The following is a 20,890-nucleotide window of genomic DNA, read 5'->3' on the forward strand; positions in this document are numbered from 1 at the left end:
TGTTTTTCTGTCAAATGGAAATGATAATATAGCTACTCAATGGAGTAGTTTTATTGCTTATCTTTATTGAGTACTTATGTGCCAGGCATTCAGGGGGTTTACATGCTTTATCTCTCTCAATCCCCACAGCAAGCAGGAAGTAGGTCCTACTATTATTTTCGTTAGACAGATGATCACCTGAGACGTAAGGAAATTAGATGACTTGCTTCCAGTCACCTGGCTCCTGAGTGGCAAGCCTAGGATTCATCCCCAGGCTGTTTGAGTCCAAAGTTCAGGCTCTTACCCTCTATTCCTTGGTGGATTACAGATGAACTAAAATAACGTATGTAAAGTGCCTGCCACAATTTAGGTACTCAACACATAGTAGCTATTTATTTATATGATCACTAGTATAATAATTTCAGTTAGTAAACATATTGGATGTGAGAAGGGGAATCTATTTTAGAGTCCTACCAGTAGCTCTGAGACCTGTTTCTTGGTGCAATGGATATCAGTCTACAAGTATGACTGAAGTCAAAATCAACTGCACCAAATTTATCAGTAGGAAAACATGCTCGGTAAGTATTGATACAAACTATGACGTGTGTTCATTGTGAAACCAAAGAGACAAATTTGCCCTTTGGCAACTGTGCTTGATGAAGAGGACATTCTCATTTTCTTCTCCTATTTTTTTTTTTGTTGTTGTTAGTATGGAAACCTGACTCTTGCTGAAGACACAGCCGTTGGGTCCACCATCTTGACCATCCGGGCCACAGACACTGATGAGCCATTTACTGGGAGTTCTAAAATCCTGTATCGTATTATACAGGGAGACAGTGAGGGGCGCCTGGGGATTGACACAGATCCCCAAACCAACGCTGGATATGTCATAATTAAAAAGGTAAATAGCCCCGTTAGTGGAAGTTTTCTTTTTGATAAATCAAGTTACTTAGGACGGTGTAAGGATCTATGAGCAGAGGTAATGGATTAGCAGTGACCTTGCAGGTGTAGTGAGGGACTCCTAGAGCACTCAGTCATTCTCATCCACCGGAAAGACAGAAGGCCAAGATTCTAGTTCTGCGTCTGTCACTAACTCAGCAAGTAACCTTTGTGGAGGGAGGGAGGGTTGCCATAGAAGATATATAAAATATAGGATAAATGATATTTTAGAATAAGGGTATCCCATGCAATATTTGGGACCTATTCATACTAAAAATAATGTTTGTTGTTTACCTGATATTCGAATTTAACTAGGTGTTCTATATGTTTATTTGTTAAATCTTGGGAGTGGGGAGGTTTTGCTTAGGGCTTTACTTTGCAAGTGTGGGATGTTAGACTGGATGAGCCCTATGAGCCCTTTAGGCCATAGACCCTCTATTCTAATGTGTCATCCATAGATTCTTCTTTAATAATGACTGGAAATTGGTATATCTGCTTCCAAGGTTTAATAGACAAGTTTATCCTTTCCTCCTATCCTTCCTGCCAACCCCCTACTTTCATCTTTTATGATATTGCTGAACTCACTGGCTCTCACTTTATCTTTCCTTCTGTAAGGACTGGGAAGTCTAGAGCCAAAGTCTAATTACCATAGTAGCTACTTCTTTGTACAGGATCTTCCCATCCCTTCTTCATTCTATTCCCATCCCGCAACTGACCTTTTTTCTCTATGGCTGCCTCATCTATGCTTTAGAGCATGTAAATAGTCTACCAGATGACTCAATAGGAAGCAGTACTCAGTGTCATCCAATATATTTGGAAATAAAAGGGATAAGAGTTACAGTGATAGTCTCTGTAGGTGTGGTTGAGTGTTGAAGGTTTGCAGTGCAGTGTGCTAGAGGCTGCAAAAAAAAAAAAAAAGGTGCTGGAGGAAAGTTTTGGACCAGAATAAAGGAAAGATGAAGAGGAGGACAGAATAGAATGATGTCACAGAAAATGGATAGAAGCATGGGGAGGAAAGTGCTAGTGTTGAAGGGAGCCCTAGGGCAGAGTGTCAGGATTCTGATCCTATTATTACCATATACTTCACTTCTGACGAAGGGCCTCATTGGGATCGAGCGGCAAGGTTTGTGTTTGGACCAACTCAAACCATTAGCATCCTGTCTCAGTCTGACATTTGGAAAAGATGATGTTGTAACTACCCACCCCCCTCCTTCTTCATGGCTGTCTATGTGGAGAAGAACCACAGAAGGAACAGGCAAATGAAAGGACAGTTTTCAGAGTTGGCAGTGGGTGCTCCAGGAAGCGTGCTGACAGGGACAAACAGCTCCCAGTTTGTCCAGGACCAGAGCTCTTTGGAGATCTATGAGTAGAGGCCTGTCCATCTCAGTACGAGTAATTTCCACATGTCAACATTTCTTTGTGGTGGCTTTTGTGAACCAGCTTAAGTTAACTTGACCATTTGTGGCTATTGGGCACCTTTAGGGAGGTGTTGGTGACCCCGAATGATCAGTGGTGGGTGCAAGCTGTGAGTATCCTCCCACACAACCCTGGCGTGAGGAGGTACGTTACAATCACGCAGGCCTCTGACCTAAATCTTTGTCACATCCTTATTGTGTTTGTGGTTGTATTCCAAGTGTCTGGAATATTGCGTGGCGCATTGTAGAGTCTGATAAATATTGGTTGACTGAATAAATAACTGAAGTCTGCACCATATACACAAAAAGAATCATCCAGCTTGTGCTGTAGTCCTGTGAAGTCCCAGCTCTCCGTCCCTCAGGCACTGTGATGCCAGTATTCTCGTGAGAGGATTTGTCTGACTGTCCAAAGAAAGAGGATCCTAGACAGAACAGAACTGGAGTTCTAGAACTCGGAAGGGTATAGGCTGCTAGCCTAGCCAGATGCTCACACAGTTGTTCATGTGATGACTGAGAGATTATACCACATCTTAAACCAGACTACATGTCTTGGAGACCACTAATATCACCCCATCTCTTTGTAAGATCACTCTGCCAATTAAAGAACCTTCTAGGGCTGCTTGAGGTAGTTGTGGCTCAAGGCCTGCAGTAGCTGCAGCGTGTATCTCTGATTAAGATCTTTTAAATGCTAAGCAACAGCTCACCCTAAGGTGTAGATTCTGGGTTTAGGATATACCAAATGTTAACCAATAGCCCTTAGGATGTATGTATTCACTATAACAGATGTGTGTATTTATACTGTTCTTAGTGTTTTAAGTAAATTAGACCCTGTAATGTGGTTACTTGTGTGTGTCTTAGGCTTCTAATTCCATATCCATTAAGCTGCTAGGGGAGTACCATTGCTTTTGAACCATCGTGTCAATCATCTTTTAACGTTTAAAACTAGTTGAAAAAACGGGGCACCTGGGTGGCTCAGTCGGTTAAGCGTCCGGCTTCAGCTCAGGTCACGATCTCGCGGTCCGTGAGTTCGAGCCCCATGTCGGGCTCTGGGCTGATGGCTCAGAGCCGGGAGCCTGCGTCCAATTCTGTGTCTCCCTATCTCTCTGCCCCTTCCCCTATTCATGCTCTGTTTCTCTCTGTCTCAAAAATAAATAAACTTAAAAAAAAAAAAAGCTGCCGAGGATTCAACTCAGTTAAAAAAAAAACTAGTTGAAAAAATTATGGTCAAAAACACATCGCATAAAATCTATCCTTTAAAATTTTATAGTGCACCTTACCTATATGCACACGGTTGTATAGCATATCTCTAGATCTCTTTCATCGTGCATGAATGGAGCTGTGCATTCCTTGAACAGGAGCTCCCCATTTCCCCAACCCTCCAGCTCCTGGCAACCACCATTCTACTTTCCATTTCTGTAAATTTGACTATTCCAGGTAGCTCCTTTAAGCGAAATCATATAGTATTTATCCTTCTGTGACTGGCTTAGTTCCCTTAGCTTAATGTTCTCAGGGTTCTTCCATGCTGTAGCATATGACAGGATTTTCCTCTTTTTTCAAAAAGCTGCATAATTTTTCATTGTGCACAATGGGTCTCTTGACTTGGCTTTGCAGGCACCTCCCTGTGTTATGAAAGATGATACAGAGGGTTTGATAAGGCTTGTCTCTCTCTGATTAAGTTCTGCTGATTATCGTTTGCTAATTTAGCATCTTTCATTTCTAATTTTTTCCCTGGAAGATGTGGGTCAGTGTTTTTCCTGGTGTGAAAGTTAAGCACACTGATCAATAGCAGGCTGCTCCTTTCTCATTTGGTCTTCCATTCAGTAAGTGTTTAAGGAGCACTGACGTCCTCTCGTTACCGGTCTCCCTGTTGGGTGTGGGTACCCTCACATGGCTGCTTCTGCAGTTATTTTCCTAAAACACAAATCTGACCTTGTCAGTCTTGTGCGTAATGCTTCTCTTTGCTCCTCAAGGATAAAGTTCCAGCTCTTTAGCTGGACACACAGTCTCCCCTCTCATCTTTTTCTACTCTCAGTCTCACATGTTCTTTCGGGATAACACAGGCTTCTTCCCATTTGCAGACATGGTGTCTCGTGTTTTTATCCCCCACTTCTGGGGGCGGCAGTGATGGGGTGGGAAATCCAGGGAGGCCATGTAGGACCCATTTGGTGAGAGGATAGGATGCCCGTCCTCTGTCTGAGCACATGGAGAGCTGAGCTGCCTGCATGAGCTTGGACTTGGCTGGACCAGCAAGGAACAGAGTACATCCTTTGTCCACATTGTAGGCTTGCTCTGGGGCTGTTCTATCTGCCAGGATTTCTCTGTTTGATGCCCCTGTCTTCATCCCCTGAGATAAGGAGTGGGTCCCTGGGAGTCAGAAGCTCTAGCTTGCACCCCACCTTCAGGTGGGGAGCTCTATCAGATCACTTGGAGGTGATCAAAAAATCATTATGGGGCCATGGCCTGCAGATAGGGCGTGCTTATCTCTGTAAACATCCTCTCTTTTACATCTTGTCTAGCTTACAAAATTTTATAACTGTGTGTTATATCCTGTCAATTGCTTCTTATTTTCTATCTCAAATGACCTTGAGTCTTCAGACATAATCCTTTCTCTTCCATATGAACAATCTTTCTATCATCCTTTCTATTGCACTAGAAATTGTGTTGTGATGTTGTGTGTGTTTGTGTGTGCATAGAGGAGAGGGGTTTCTGAAGAGTGGGAATTTTCCCCAGAATCTCTTTTCTGCTGGGGCTCTCAAGAGCCCAAGAAGGACCAAGTCCTTCTCATCTTTATATTTCTTGACTGATAACACAATGGATACTGCATGCCAAGGAAGAGTGGAGAAACAAAGGTGAATATAACACAATTCCTCCTCTCAGAGAGCTTATGCTCAGTAAAGATCTAAAATAGATAACTAAACAATGAGATTCCTGAGGCAGGTACTGTGAGATTACAGAGGATGTGGAGCCCGTCCATCTGGGGATAGCCGGTGGGGACTTGGAAAGCTGATGTGGAGAGGACAACATTGACATTGAGCCAAGTCCTGACTGAGGGAGAGAACTTTTTCTGATGTTAGGGAAGGGCAGGCCAAGCTAATGCGATGGTGTGTAAAATCCTCCATGAGTTTTTCTCTTCCTTGATCTTAGCCAAAAGGCCAAGAAGCGATGAGTTTTTCTCTTCCTGAATGGATATTACCATTTCTGTTTAACTGATGAGCAACTGACATAAACCAAAGTTAAAAGACTGACAGCTCACCAGAGGTCCTGGGTCCTACAGGCCTGGGAGAGTGAACAAAACAGTGTGGTTTCCACAATCCATGATGTACCTTTCGGGCTTTGCTTTGGTTCCTTTGTTTTTGAGGTCCTGGGTGCCACTGAGACTGTGACTGTATCCTCTCCCTGGAAGAAAATTCACATGTACACAAATATAAATATTTCAATTTTGGTTTCTAGGGCTTCACAGCTTCCTAGAAGCCTTTTAATCCCAGATGAGAAGCCCAACTTTAGGGGCTATCACTCTTCAGCAGGCCTTTAAAGTTAGGATTCCTCCCCCACCCCCAGAATCATGGACTCTGTGCCTTGAGAGAGACCTTAAAAGTCACACAGAACCAGTTACTTAAATGATATGTAAGTTCTTTCTAGGCTAGCCTATTATATCTTGTTTAACCCTATTCTTGAAAGCTACCAGAGTTGGGAATTTACTGGTTTTTGAAGCAACTCCTTGTCTTGGGTAGCTCTGTTATGTGCTTCCTCTTATTACACTCACATTAGTTTCTTGATTCTTGATTCCTGGCTCTGTCCAGCATGGTCTGGAACAAGAGTGGATCCTCTATCTTTTGATTTTCTCTGCTAACCTCTGCCACCCTCTATGAGGTTAAGTCCTTTATTTTGGGGTTTGGATCCCGAGGTCTCTGGGAAATCATTCTCCATACAATGTGAACATCTCAATATGAGCCTTTCCCCATCTGTCTTCTGGGAATTTTCTTGATAGAATTAATAAATTTCTGCTGAATGAATGGAGTATCCCAGGGTTAAGTAAATTTGAGGAATGCTATATTGATTTCCTCTTTTAGGAGAGTCAGAATGCATATAGCATATTAAAAGCTCTGATAAGTCCTTTAGCAAAGTCTTTTTTATGGTTCTGTTATCATTCCGAGAAGTAGGTTTTTGCTGACACCAAATTGGGAACTGCTGCTCTGTAAGAAAGTTTTTAAAGGACTTTTGGGACCGAATCTTTTAAGAGAGCTAATCGTCCTCCAAATTAATTTTTCCTCTTTTTTTCCCCCTACACAGCCTCTTGATTTTGAAACAGTAGCCATTCACAACATTGTGTTCCAAGCGGAGAATCCTGAGCCTCTGGTGTCTGGTGTACATTATAACACCAGCTCTTCTGCGAAGTTCAAGCTTATTGTGACAGATGTGAATGAAGCACCCCAATTTTCCCAGCGCATATACCAAGCAAAAGTCAGGGAAGATGTGGCTGTAGGCACTAAAGTGGGCAACGTGACTGCCAAGGATCCGGAAAATCTGGACATAAGGTAGAGGAGAGCAACGCTGGGCAGGCCTAGCTGTGCTGGGACCATGGCCAGAGGGGAGGAAGAAGGGCTGGGAGGGGCAGAGAAGCTGGCCTGACTCCAGGGCTCTCCCCTAAGAAAGCAGCCAGTGATCTGAAGCTCTATCCTAGGGTCCATGGTGAACTTAATCTTGGTTCCAACAGTCATCAGTACCCTGTGGGCATCAGTGAGAATCCAGGCCCAGGCAAGTGGGAAGCATGTCAGCTTCCATCCCAGCCCACTAACTGCAAGTTGTGGCTGAGAGCTGGTGAGTTCAGCAGATGGGGTCCAGAAGTTGGGCGACCCAAAGCCAGTCTCTGTGTCTGTACCAGCCACGGGGGCCAGGGTTTGGGAGAGAGTTCTAGCCCAGTCCCTAAAATGGACTGAAGCTCTAGACAGAGAGAATGAAGCAAAAGCCCAGTTGGACAGACTCAGTCACCTGATATAAGGGAATCTTCTGGATGCAGAGTGCCTACATTTCTTGGATCTCTGGACAATAGTTCTGGGGTGACAAGACTCATTCCAGAGCCTACCTCTGGAGAGGTCAGTGCCCAGGCTGAGGCGGTTAGAAAAAAAAGATGTAAATCTTTCCATTCTTAGTCATTTTTTCCCAGTGCGACAGGACTTACACAGATTTGCCTTAGAAGTGAACAATGATAATTTGCCCAAGATATATATATGTGTGTGTGTGTGTGTGTGTGTGTGTGTGTGTATCCATATCTGTATCAATATTTATAACTTCTTTAAGATTGTATAGTTAACAAGCACATAGATAGGATTTGAGCCCAAATCTTTTGCTTCTGCGGCATGACAAATACTTTAGCATGCCTTAAACCACTGCATGTGGTTAAGAATGACCTTAAATTCCTTAAATTTCTTGAAACATTTGAGGGGAGTCTTGCCTCCCAGTGAGCTGTCATTTAAGTACTTAGGATTACTTCTAAGACCTTTTTCTGATCGTCTATCAAGGAATAAATTTCCCATCTACAATTTCACTCTCTACATCCTTCTCTGGTTCCATAAAAACAAACATAAGGGGCGCCTGGATGGCTCAGTTGGTTAAGCGTCTGACTTCAGGTCAGGTCATGATCTCACGGGACTGTGCTCTGTGCTGACAGCTCAGAGCCTGGAGCCTGCTTTGGATTCTGTGTCTCTCTCTCTCTTCCCCTCCCCTGCTTGTGCTCTGTTTCTCTCTCTCAAAAATAAGTAAACATTTTTTTTTAAAGGCAAACATAAGAAAGAAAGAAGAGTGGGGGCTGTACTGTGTGGTTTAGTGTAGGTACTAATATATACATCAGAGCCACAAATTATGATGGGGCACAAAATATTTGTAATTTACGGCCATTTATTGTTTAACAAATGCTTCTGCCTTCTTCATGAGAATGCTATAAAGATTATTAGTCAAAGATAAGTGAAAAAAAATTTGAGTTTATGAGTAGGGAAAACAAAGTCATTTAAGAACATTTCTTGGATCAAGGAAAAGATATACATGCTATTAAATTGAGATCAGGAAGATGAGGAAGAAGACCGAGAAGGGGAGTGTCCTGTAAGAAGACAAATGAAAAAAGGCATTTCAAGAATGAGGAATAATCAATATTTCTGATGCTAGTAATAGGTCAGTTTAGAATTAAGGATGGCTCCAAAGTTTTTGGCCTGAGTGCATTCTTTTTCTCTCAGCCCCCAAATTTATAATCCATCAGCACCCATTGGGTCCTAATCCGACCCACCAGCAAAAATGAGAGATCCTCTCCTTGAAATATATCCAGAATGCAAATGCTTCTCACCATGTCCACCATGGTCCAGACCACCATCCTCTCTTTCCTGGGTCCATCCCTGCCCACTCCTCCAGCCCACCCTGCGTCCACCTGCCACAATCACAGTGGTCCTTTTAAAAAGTGGATCAGCTCAAAGGACTTCACTGAAAACCTTCCAAAGAGTTCCCATCTTACTCAGAATGAAATCCCAAGTACATAGGATTTCTTCTTCATCAGCTGTACATGCAGCCTAACAGTGCTTGGCATATAGAACATACTAATATTACAAAAAAAAAAAATTAATTTGATGAACTAATACACCCTGGCTTTTTAATCATTCTCTTGCTTCTGGGCATATAGGTTGTTTCCAGTATTTTTTTATTATATAAAATATTTTGAATATATGCATGAATAGAATTCTTTTTTAACCTTGATTAAATTGTTTTTTATTTGGGGGAAAATTTCCAGAGGTGGTATTCTTTGGCCTAAAGATATGGATATCCTTATGGCTATGTTGTGTTGCCTCTCAAAAGGCAACACTAATCGGTTTTCCTGTGGTTCTAGTCTTGTCTCAGATTCATCTCTCACACACCTAACAACAAGTTTCATTGAAAACACAAATATGACTAGATCACCTTCCTGCTTAACAGCATTCCACGGCTGCCCATTGCTTCCCATTATCTGGCTCTTTCTACTTCCCTGGTTTCATCTTTTGCCATCCACTGCTTCCCGTTTTTATCCCAACACAGCTGGGATGTCTGACCCTCTCACACCACCAGGCTATTCCTCTTTGCATTAGCTCATGCAATCGCTTCTGCCTGAAGCATCCTGTTTCTTGCCTTAGTTAACATCTCCTGCTTCAGAAAGGCTTCTCTGGGGTGCCACAGGGCCCCTCTCATTGTATTTACCACATTTTATTGGAATTATCTATTTCTGTGTCTGTCTCCTCCATTGGCCTAAGAGCCTGTTTTTTTTGTTTGTTTTTTTGTTTTTGTTTTTGTTTTTGTTTTTGTTTTTGATAATCTCCTCTCTTGTTCTACAGCCTGATGTTTGCTAAGCACTCAGTAGATGTTTGTAGAAGGAACAATTCACTGTGCCACCAGCAACCTGAGTATCCACCCATTCCCTGGCATCTCTGCCCCTGGGTGTTCAAGTCTTCTTAGAGGGAGTGGTTTGCTAATCAGTTTTAAAAGATGTTTCCAGGGGGCACCTGGGTGGCTCGGTTGGTTAAGCATCTGGCTTCGGCTCAGGTCATGATCTCACCATTTGTGGGGTTGAATCCCACGTCAGGCTCTGTGCTGACAACTCAGAGCCTGGAGCCTGCTTCGGATTCTGTGTCTCCCTCTCTCTCTGCCCCTCCCCCGCTCACACTCTGTCTTTCTCTCTCCCTCAAAAATAAATAAACATTAAAACATTTTTTTAAAGATGTTTCCAGGCTGTCTTAATTAGAAACCTTTGATTTGCAGAAAAGTTTAACTTCTTTGCTCCAGAATTTGTGACTATACCTTTTCTAATAAAACAAGTATAACTACAAATCTGTAAGGATGAGGACATCCTCCTTTTGAAGATAGATGAGATGCAAATAAAGCATTAATAATATTGATTAATTATCCTTGAAATATGTTATAAGTGATATGCAAGGGATAAGGCATAATAATCCATAGACTCTCATCACATTTTCACACAGACTAATGTGGGTTTTCTTTTGCTCTTTTTACTTTATGAAGTTATTCTCTGAGAGACAACACAAGAGGCTGGCTTAAAATTGACCCTGTCACTGGCGATATCTTTACCACGGCTCCTCTGGACAGGGAAGCTGAAAGTCTGTATCGGGTGCAAGTGATGGCGACCGAAGTAGGTGAGAAAGAAAAAAGGAGCAAATTATTAGGTGGTACGTTAATAGACATGGGAGGGAAGATGGCGTGGGCGGGAAACTTAACTGGGTCAAATTGTCAGCCTATCTTAGAGTGGAAGGTTGATAAGGGTACAAAAGTGGAGTGAAGGGCCCACACCTTCCTGGTTCTGTGCAAGGTGCGGCCCACGGGTGCCCCTGAACTGGGCTCTTTCAGGCAGGGGTGCACCTGCAGGCTGGCTAGGCAGCAAGAGAGCTGCTGCCACTCGCTCTTGTTCCTGGAGGGACTACAGCTTCTGGGCAGGTGTCTGTGTCCCCGCTGAACTCCCTCCCCTTCCTCCAAAGTGCTTGTGGGTTTCTCTCGAGAGCAGGGCCAAACCACTGCTCTGCTGACCTAGACCATTACTTGTTCTTTCAGCCTGCGATTGCAGTGGTTCAGGTCTGATCCTTTCTGAAACAGAAAATATTTTTAAAAAAAATTTTTTTTAAGTTTATTTACTTATTTTGAGAAAGAGAGAGAGAGCACAAGCAGGGGAGGGGCAGAGAGAAGGAGAGACAGAATTCCAAGCAGGCTCAGTGCCATCGGTGCAGAGCCCGATTGATGTGGGGCTCAAACTCACAAACTGTGAGAGCGTGATCTGAGTGGAGATGAAGAGTTGGACGCTTAACCGACTGCACCACCCAGGTACCCCTGAGACAGAAAGTGTTTTATGCCATGTTGTCAACTTGGATATGTGCCAGAATCACCTGGGAGACTGTTCAATAAGGTAGGAGGAGTTCACCCCTGGAGATTCTGATTCACTAGGTTTGGCTGGCCCTGGGTATCTCTGTTTTGATGAAATCAGGTGACCATTTGAAAGAAAAGACATATATAGATGAGCCCAGGATGTTTGAATCATTCTGCAGAATCTTTGCATTCCGTTGGATCCCGTTGTGGTGCTATATATCCCCACTGACTTTGAACGTAGAGTTCCAGGGAATTTAAAAAATTAAAATCAACATAAATCCACAGGAATAGCATGCTTACCAGTGATAAGGCTGGTGATTAAAACATGAGGCTTCTTTGCATTTAAATGGAGTTTTCTAACTTAGAGTAGGAATTCTGTTGTTCTTATGCTGGTTGAAGCCTCTAATTAAATAGTAAATATATCTGCCTGGTTTACCAGAAAATGAGAATTGAACAAATTGGGACTAAATAAATACAGTTTTAGACCAAAAAAAATATATAAATAAATAAACTCTCAAAATGTGAGGCCCAGGGTTGGGAGGTGGAATGGGGAACATTCCAGTGGATGGAAATCATAAAAATGGCCCCTGCCTGTGAAAAGATTAAGAAAAACAAAAGCACCACAGTCAGATTAAGCCAATGAGGGTAGAAATGCCGAAGTGTGTGCCAAATTTGGAACGATTGTGTGCAAGCAGACGGGCCTTGCTGAAGTGGGGGCGGGGCAGGGGGGGGGGACGGTCTTTCTCCCTTGCATGTTTCCACAGATGCACATTCCATTATCACATTGTATACCTTTAACTCTTGATTTAAAAGCTCCCGAGTAATCAGGAAGTTTCTGGCTGAGCCTTTGTGCCACGCATTCCACTACAACATACCATGGGGATTAACGCTTGACTTTGGATGTGTCCTAGAGGCCTCTCACATTTTAGAAGTTTCACAAATCAAAATCAGGATTCAATGCTCTGCACCCCTTGTTGGCTCTGAAATGATGCCTGAAACGACCTCAAGAGCACAGTGTCTTTTCCCCCTTTGGTTAAATGTGGTCAGGGCCCTAGAAGACAGTTGAAAAGCAAAGCAGGAAGACAGGGTTCACTGGAATTGAAACGGGATGGGGTCAGAAATTGTGGAACTGGTATCTGTGATTGATGTCAGGGAGAATGAGGAGAGTCAGTGTTTATGTTGCCCTGGCATCCTTGTTTCAAGCACTCAGTGTGACAACTTAATCCTCATACAACACTTTGGGTAAGTACTATTATTGGCCATATTTTATGGACGAGGGAATCAAGGCACTGAGAAGTTAAGTAACTTGCCCACCATCACACAGCTACCAACCATTAAGGCTACAGGGTCTAAATCTTTCACCACTACACCACAGAAAATAACATTCGCGCAGCCCTTTACTGTTTTCAACAAACACGACACATGGGATCCTCACAAAGTCACATGTTGTACAGCTGAAGAAACGGGGTGTAGAAAACCACAAACATGCCCGAGTCAGTGCTGAGGAGCGGTTGTGGGCTCTAGAGTCAGACTTCCTGGGATGGAGGCCTCTCTACTGCTGTGTGACCTTGAGCAAGTCACACGACTTCTCTGAACCTCAGTCTTGTCATCAGTAAATGCACATCGGAGTTGTTTTGAAGTAATACGTATAAAATATTAGTGTGTAAATCTTAGTTATTATTATCATCACTAAGACTTTTTAACCAGGAAACGAAAGCGGGTCTGATTCTAAAAGCTTGTTATCTTTCTACTACTTCAGCATACCAACTGCTTTAAGAGTGTGTGTGTGTGTGTGTGTGTGTGTGTGTGTGTGTATTTATTTATTTATTTTAAAGAAAAGAAGGTATCTTGTCACGTTATGAGGAAAATGAGAAAGCTGATATCATGTTTCAATCCCTTACTTCCTTAGGCGGCTCCTCCCAGAGCTCCATAGCCAGTTTCCACCTGACCCTCTTGGATGTCAACGACAACCCCCCTCGGCTAGCCAAGGAGTACACGGGCTTGTTTCTGTGCCATCCCCTCCACCAAGAGGGGACTCTCTTTTTTGAGGTGACTGATGATGATCAGCGGTCATTTCCGAGTCCACACTTTTCGTTTTCCCTTGTCAGTGAAAGCTCACAAAATGACTGGAAAGTTTCGAGAGTCAATGGTGAGTTGAACAAAACACTGACGGATGATAAAATTAGTTTTTATTTGCTTTGGTGTGCTTGCGGTGGCACTCAACACAGAGTTTTCCCCCATGCTGCACGGAGGAAGCTCATGCTTTGAGAACCTGTAGAGGGGAGCTCTCCAGGGGGAAGAAAGCCCTGGGCTTCGGAGGGAGGAGAGATTAACATACAGCATCCCCCTTAGTGTATAGGGGCAGTTGGACAATCTGAACAGCATTTGCAAAATTTCCAATGGCCACCGAGGGACAGATTTCATAATGGTTTTTAAAAACACCTTCATGGAAAAATAATTGTCACACAATAAACGGCACATATTTAAAGTGCACAGTTTTATAGAAATTGATAAATGTAGACCCCATGAAGCCCTCATCACAATAAGGATAAGAATATTTTCACCACCCCCCAAGATTTTTCATGCTCCAGCTCTAGGTGCAGTCCTCATTTCCCACCCCACCCCCACCCCGCCAGTCCTCCACCCCCCATCCCCGGGAATGGCTGCTCTGCTTTTCATCACTATAGATTAGTTTGCATTTTCACGAATTTTATCTAAATAAAATAATACAGTATGTGCTCTTTTTGGCTGGCTGTTTTTGCCTTAGCTTACTTATTCTGGAATTTCTCCATGTCATTCTGTGTATCAATACTCATTCCTTCCGATTATGGAGTAGCATTCCATGGTAAGACGCTCTCACAGTTTGTTAGCCATTCACTTCTTGACTGTCACTTGGTTTGCTTCCAGTCTTTGCTGTTACAAATGAAGCTGCTATGAGCATTGTGACCAAGAATTCTGTAGGAGCATATGCTTTCATTTTTCTTGGTTAAATACCTAGAAGTGGAATGGCTGGGTCATATGGTAGCTGTATGGTTAAAGTTTTCAGAAAATGGCAAATTGCTTTCCAGTTTGTAACGTTCTACATCGGCAGCAGTCTATGAGGGTTCTGGTTGCTCAACATTCCTCCCAATACTTGCTCTGCTTGGTTTTTTTTAATAGTAGCCATTTTAGTGGGAGTGCAGTAGCATTTCATTATGGTTTTAATGTAAGTTTCCCTAAAGACTAATGGTGTTGAGCATCTTTTCATGTGTTTATTTGCCACCCATATATCTTCACAGGTGGAGGGGCTGGTCAAATTTTGTGCCCATTTGAAAAATTTGGCTGTTGGCCTTCTATTGTTGACTTCTAGCATTCTTTCTATAATCGAGGTATCAGTTCTTTGTCAGATATATGCTTGCAAATATTTTCTCATGGGTTATGACTTGTGTTTGCATTTTGTAACAGTGTCTTTTTTTTTAGTTTTTTTTTTTTTTTAACATTTATTTATTATTGAGAGACAGAGAGAGACAGAGCATGAGCAGGGGAGGGGCTGAGAGACAGGGAAACACAGCATCCAAAGCAGGCTCCAGGCTCTGAGCTGTCAGTGCAGAGCCTGACATGGGGCTCACACTCACTAACCATGAGATCATGACCTGAGTTGAAGTTGAGCTTAACTGACTGAGCCACCCAGGCGCCCCTCCAAAGATTTTCTACATGGACAATCATATTGTCTGCAAATAATAGCATTTTAATTTCCTTTCCAAACCAGATGACTTTTATTTCTTTATTTTTTTATTACTGGCTAAAACCATCAGTAGAATGTTGAATCAAAGTAGTGAGAGTAGAAATAAACTGATCTTGGGAGAAAGCACTTAGGCTTTGACCATTAAGTATAAAGTTTGCTATAGTTTTTTTGTATCAGATCAAGGAGTTTATCTTCTGTTCCTAACTTGCACAGAGGTTTTTTGTTTTGTTTTGTTTTTTGTTTTTGTTTTTTTTTTAACTAGGAATGGATGCTAAAATTTTCATGTACTTCTTTTGCATCTATTGAGATGATTGTATGGTTGATTTTTTTGGTCTATTGATTTGGTGAATTGTGCCAATCAACTTTTGGAATCAACTTCTAGATCTTAAACCAATCTCTTCCTGGTATAATGCTTACTTGGTGGTGAAATATTAGCATTTTTATGTATTGCTGGATTTGATTTGCAAAAATTTTAAGGATTTCTCCATCTGTATTCATGAGGGATATTGGTCTATATCTTTCTTTCCTTGTAATGTCTTTGTCAGGTTTTGATGTCAGAGTAATGCTGCTTCATCGAATGAGTTATGAAATATTCTACTTCTTCAATTATCTGGAAGAGTTTGTGTAGAATTGTTTTTTATTTCTCTCTTAATGTTTGGTAGAATCTACTATGAAGCCATTTGGACCCAGAGTTGTCTTTATAAAAAGTTTTAAGTAAAAATTCAACTTCTTGGGGCACCTGAGTGGCTCAGTCAGTTAAGTGACCAACTCTTGATTTCGGCTCAGGTCATGATCTCATGGTTCCTGAGATTGAGCCCAACGTTGGGTTGAGAGCTGATAGCATGGAGCCTGCTTGGGATTGTCTCTCTCTCTCTTCCTCTCTCTCTGCCGCTTCCCTGCTCATGCTCTCTCTCCCTCAAAATAAATAAGCTTAAAAAATTCAATTTCATTAATAGATACAGGGCTATTTAAATTATAGATTTTTTCGTGGTTGAACTTATTAGTTTGCGTCTTTTAAATGATTTGTCTGTTTCATTTGATTTGTCTAATTTATTGGCACAAAGTTATTTGTCATATGGTTTTATTATTCTCCTAAAATCTACAGACTCTGCAGTGATATCGTCACCTCATTCTGATATTGGAAGGTTGTCTCTTTTTTTTTTCCTGATCGATCTGGCTAGAGGTCATTAATTTTACTGATATTCTCAAAGAACCAGCCTTTGATTTCATAGATTTTTTTTCCTGCATTTTTGTTTTGTATTTCAATGCTCAGATTTTTATTATTTCCTTTATTCTTCTTATGTTGAATTTAATTTGTTCTTCTTGTTTTATTTTTATTAAGGTGGAAGCTGAGGCAATTAATTTGGAAAGTTTTTCTTTGTTATTGTGGGCATTTGGTGCAATAATTTTATGTCTTAGTGTCATGTTAGCTGTAGCCCACAAAGTTTGACGTGTTGTTTTTCCATTTTCATTCCATTCCAAATACTTCCTAATTTCCCTTTAGATTTCTTCTGTGACCCATGGCTTACTTAGAAGTGTGTTATATAGTTCCCAAATATATGGGGATTTCCCACATCTTTGATTATGGATTTCTAACTTAATTGCTTGGCAACCAGGGGACAATTGGCTAAAATACTTTTAAATTTATTGAGACTTCTGTCTCTCAGTACTTTGAAGATGTTTTTCCCCCGGTGTCCTGGATTGCACCGTTTCTTCTTTGTTCCCTTAAATGTAATTTATCCTTTTTCCTCTGGATGCTTTTAAGATTTTCTTTTTCACACACACACACACACACACGCACACACAGGATGATCTTTCTCACTAGTTTTAAGCAATTTGATTATTATGTGCCTTAGTGTCACTTTGTTTTTCTTTTTCCTGGGATTTACTAATCTTCTTGGATCTGAGGACTTAGAGTTTTTACCTAATTTGGAAAATCATTTAGCAGTTACGTCTTCAAATATTTTTTTCTTTTTCTAATTCAGTGTTTCATTCAGTCTAATGTTATAAAACATAGCTACAGAGCTATGATAGTTAGTAGTATTTATTCTACAGAGCAATCATAAATTGAGAAATTAAAGGGTGCTTTGGCATCCTGTTTGACGTTATGGAAGGCAATGTTGAGTGGTGATACTTTGGGTAATTTAACTCATACTTATATCGAATAATTTCCTGGCCAACCATAGTATTATATTGCAAAGGTGAGCTTTATTCCTGTTGATACATGGGTATGAGGTTGTGTTTTTATGTCATTCATTTTTTCCCCCTATTCTGACAGGAACTCATGCCAAACTTTCTACCAAGCACACTAACTTTGAAGAGGGACTTTACAGTGTCCCAATCCGCATCAGTGATGGTGGCCGGCCACCGTTGGAAGGTGTAGTCTCTTTACCAGGTAGGTACTTTGCCACAGACAACTTGGGATAATGTCTGTCACCATGGGTAGTTTGAGAGAATTCCTGTCTTTGATATAGGATTTTGCAAACTTTTTGCTTGAAAATATATTTTACCAAATACTGTTTTGCATTTTAGTTACTTTCTGCACATGTGTGGAAGGACATTGTTTTCAGCCAGCAGGTCACCAGCCTGGGATGCCCACTGTGGGCATGGCAGTTGGTATACTCCTGGCCACATTTTTGGTTATTGGTGAGTATAATTTCTCAGATTCAAGGATTCCTGTTCTGGGCCTTAGAAACCTTCACCTCAGGGTCTGTCTTTGGGGCTGGTCTGCTGGCTGCTTACTGACGTTCTAGGCAAACAGCCAGGAATATGCATTACCAGCAAACCATCAGACTCTCCTAGTTGAGATCTGCTGCCTTAATACCACCCATTACCTATCATTGGTTAGTTGGGAAATATCACACAAGAGGCTTTAAAGCATAAATTGTTATGTTTTGTGCCTAGTGTCCAAGCTTTTGTGATACAGGAGAGAGAGATGCAGTAGCTGTGCCCCTGCTATGCGGCAGGCACGGTGCTTGATGTGGGGGATAGGTGATGGGCAAGATATACACGGATCCTACCCTCACAGAGCTTACAGGCCAGTCTACCATTGTTGGAACAGGTAGAATTAGCCTTCCGGTGGAGACGCTTACATACCCAAAATGTTGCAGACCTTCCCTTAGAGTATTATCATGATGGTAGACTAATTCTTTGTTACCCCAGAACAAGTCGAGCTTATCAGAACAAGTCGAGCTTATCATGGGCCTTATTCTGCTTTGGCCCTGGCCAGGCTAAACAGCAGGGTCCACACTTCTAGCCGTCTTCTTTTTTTGTGAAACGCTCAGTGCTCAAAGAGGTCCTCTTTCAATTGTTGTCCTCACCATAAGTTAAATATTAGAAATAGATACTTCACCAAGTCACATCCACTTTACTGAAGGGGTTTATACCATTTCACATCCCTTCTCTTTGAAAAGGAAGGCTGGGATTATTCTAAGAATTCTTACTCGTTCTCTTAGCATTTGGTCTTTTCTGCTGCTATCCTCTGATTCGCAGCTCTAAAAGGGACCTCATTTCCTTATACCATTCCATCCAGATTCCTCATTATCATGACATGGAAGGGCCTTTGTGACATAGTCACTACTCATCCTAACATATGCATGGGGATCATCTTTTCCCCCTGATCACAGGCTGGTGCATACCCTTTCATACTAATTGAGCTAGACTTTTGAGTTTTCACTCACTTAAGCTTCCTTCTACCTCTATGCCTTTTCTTATTCTCTCCTCCCTCCCATCTTGAAAGGATTTTTTGAGTTTATGCACCAAATAGCAGTTTCTCAGATGACCATGTAAAGCCATAATTTTGCCACAAGTTAGACTGGGTAAGTCTGGGGATATCTGGAGCTAGAAGTAATAGGATCTTACAGTTTCATGCCCTTACTTTTCTAAAAGTAGGGTTGGAATTAGTGCAAGATTCTTTTTTTTTTTTATGTTTATTTTTTTCTTTTTGATAGAGAGAGCAAAAGCAGGGGAGGGGCAGAGAGAGAGGGGGACAGGGAATCTAAAGCAGGCTCTGCACTGACAGCTCGATGCAGGGCTTGAAACCGCGAATCATGAGATCATGACCTGAGTATGACTGGATGCTTAACCGAGTGAGCCACCCAGATACTCTGGAATTAGTGCAATATTCTTAATGGGTCTCTGAGTATCCAGTCTTTTCTGCCACGATTCCTCCTATAAATTTACTGCAGGTTAATTTCCTTAAAACAACTCCCCTTTTCCATATTGGTCTCTGGTTTATAGTACACATTTACTGCTAAAACGCACAATGTAATTTTGTAGGTGTTCAGAGATAGGAGGAACCAGAAAGATTAGGGAGTCTACTCAAGCTGGAGCTATGAGGAAGGCACCAAAGAAAATGTGATAACTGGTGTGGACACACCCGAGCTTTAGGTAGGTGAACAGGTCAGAGAACAGCTTTCTGGTTGTTCTCACTGGACTATTTCCTCTAGAGAAGAGGATGAAGGACTGGAATCAACGTTCACTGAGTAGGTCCAAAGTTCAAGAAGTCTGCCAGATGTTCATGCTCTTAGTCAGCCACATACATTAGGTCCTATATTTCTTGGTAAAGACCCAGCAATAGCCACCAGCATAGATATGATTTGGGAGTTGATACATACTTACTGAACAAGATAAATGATAAGCTTATGAACCCAAGGAAGCCAATGCCTAGAATCCCTTATTCACCAGGACAACGAAACTTTGTTGACCCACAGAAAGAAATGAAGTTACATGAGTCACTTTTTCCTACCCGGGTATTACTTCATAAACAAATGTGATAGTACATTTTAAGATTCCATCTCTTTGACCTTGAATTTTCTCTTTTAGGTATAATTTTAGCAGTTGTGTTTATCCGAATAAAGAAGAATGAAGGCAAAGATACTGTCGAAAGTGCTCAGGCATCCGAAGCCCAACCTCTGAGAAACTGAATTTGAACAGGAATGTTTGAGTTTATGTACCAAGTGCTATTTCAGTAACACAACCATTTAATCTCATAATTTTACTTTTTGTCCAACATGTGCTCTGTAATTTTTTACAGATATACCCTCTTGCCCTTTAATATTTTATTACTCTTTGATATTTCATGTGCTATAGACATTAGAGACATTTTCCATTTTCCCATGACACTTTCCCCTCTGCAAAAGCCTTCGCTATTTATCCAAAGCCAAAAATGTATGTGTTTTTTCCCTTTAGGGAAAGATGGACTGATGAACTCTTCTGTTCACTTTCTCCTTATCGAGATTTATCAGTCCTCCACCACAGAACTTCCTGGATTCCACTCATACTTTCTCCCACTTCTATCCTATGTCTCCTTCCTCATGTCTCATTTGGTATTGTACTAATTTTAAGACATTTGTTGGAGACCAGGACAAAGGGAAATCTCAGGAAAAAAATAAAATAGGAGCGCCGTCCCTTGGTGTGAACAGACACTCTCTTGTGTTAGTAGCCTTCTTTGGCTCACTGTGGCTCATAGTGCTCTTCGTTTGAGGTTCGTCCACTTGGGAATGGCACAAGCCACACAGGCCCCTTTCATCAATCTTGGTGCAGAAACCAACCACTGACTAGACTTACTTACTACCTACCATGCTTACATGCTGCACGTGTTTTCTTTATGTGTATATTAATAGTTTTGGTTACTGTATATTTAACGGTAAAAGAAAATATGAACGCATGAAAGACGTAGTGACAAAAACCAAGAATAAATGTTGGCTATGGTTTTGTTTCTTGAGCTCTTTGGCTCTACTTGCCGGTTCTTTGCATTTGTTGAGGGAACACCTGGAGAGCCATGGTTACTTACGGTTTATCAGAACTGCCTCCCATGTAGAGTGGGTCCGTAAGGAGGAGTGTCCAATGAAATAAAAATTCACTGCTTTCAGGACCATGGATTGGGTTCAAGACAGATATAGTTGGGATTTAAAAATTTTAAATAAGAGAACCTTAGACATTTGGAAGC

The 20,890-nt window shown here is 41.6% G+C and overlaps 1 protein-coding gene across 2 annotated transcripts in view; it reads left to right on the top strand.

Moving 5' to 3' along the window:
- Nucleotides 1-20,348, top strand: part of CDH17 (cadherin 17) — a 58,564-nt gene extending 38,216 nt beyond the window's left edge. The window contains exons 11-17 of one of the 2 annotated variants that reach the window (XM_049633147.1): nt 689-880; nt 6,624-6,868; nt 10,365-10,495; nt 13,126-13,365; nt 17,219-17,335; nt 17,473-17,586; nt 19,765-20,348. In XM_049633147.1, the coding sequence (XP_049489104.1) occupies nt 689-880; nt 6,624-6,868; nt 10,365-10,495; nt 13,126-13,365; nt 17,219-17,335; nt 17,473-17,586; nt 19,765-19,865 (1,140 nt within the window). In that variant the 3' untranslated portion in view covers nt 19,866-20,348. Of the gene's footprint in view, nt 1-688; nt 881-6,623; nt 6,869-10,364; nt 10,496-13,125; nt 13,366-17,218; nt 17,336-17,472; nt 17,694-19,764 lie in introns of those variants that run through there. The other variant, XM_049633145.1, reaches the window with a different exon arrangement.
- The last annotated feature ends 542 nt before the right edge of the window (nt 20,349-20,890 follow it).

This window comes from Panthera uncia, chromosome F2 (assembly GCF_023721935.1).
Source record: "Panthera uncia isolate 11264 chromosome F2, Puncia_PCG_1.0, whole genome shotgun sequence".
Lineage (NCBI taxonomy): Eukaryota > Metazoa > Chordata > Mammalia > Carnivora > Felidae > Panthera > Panthera uncia.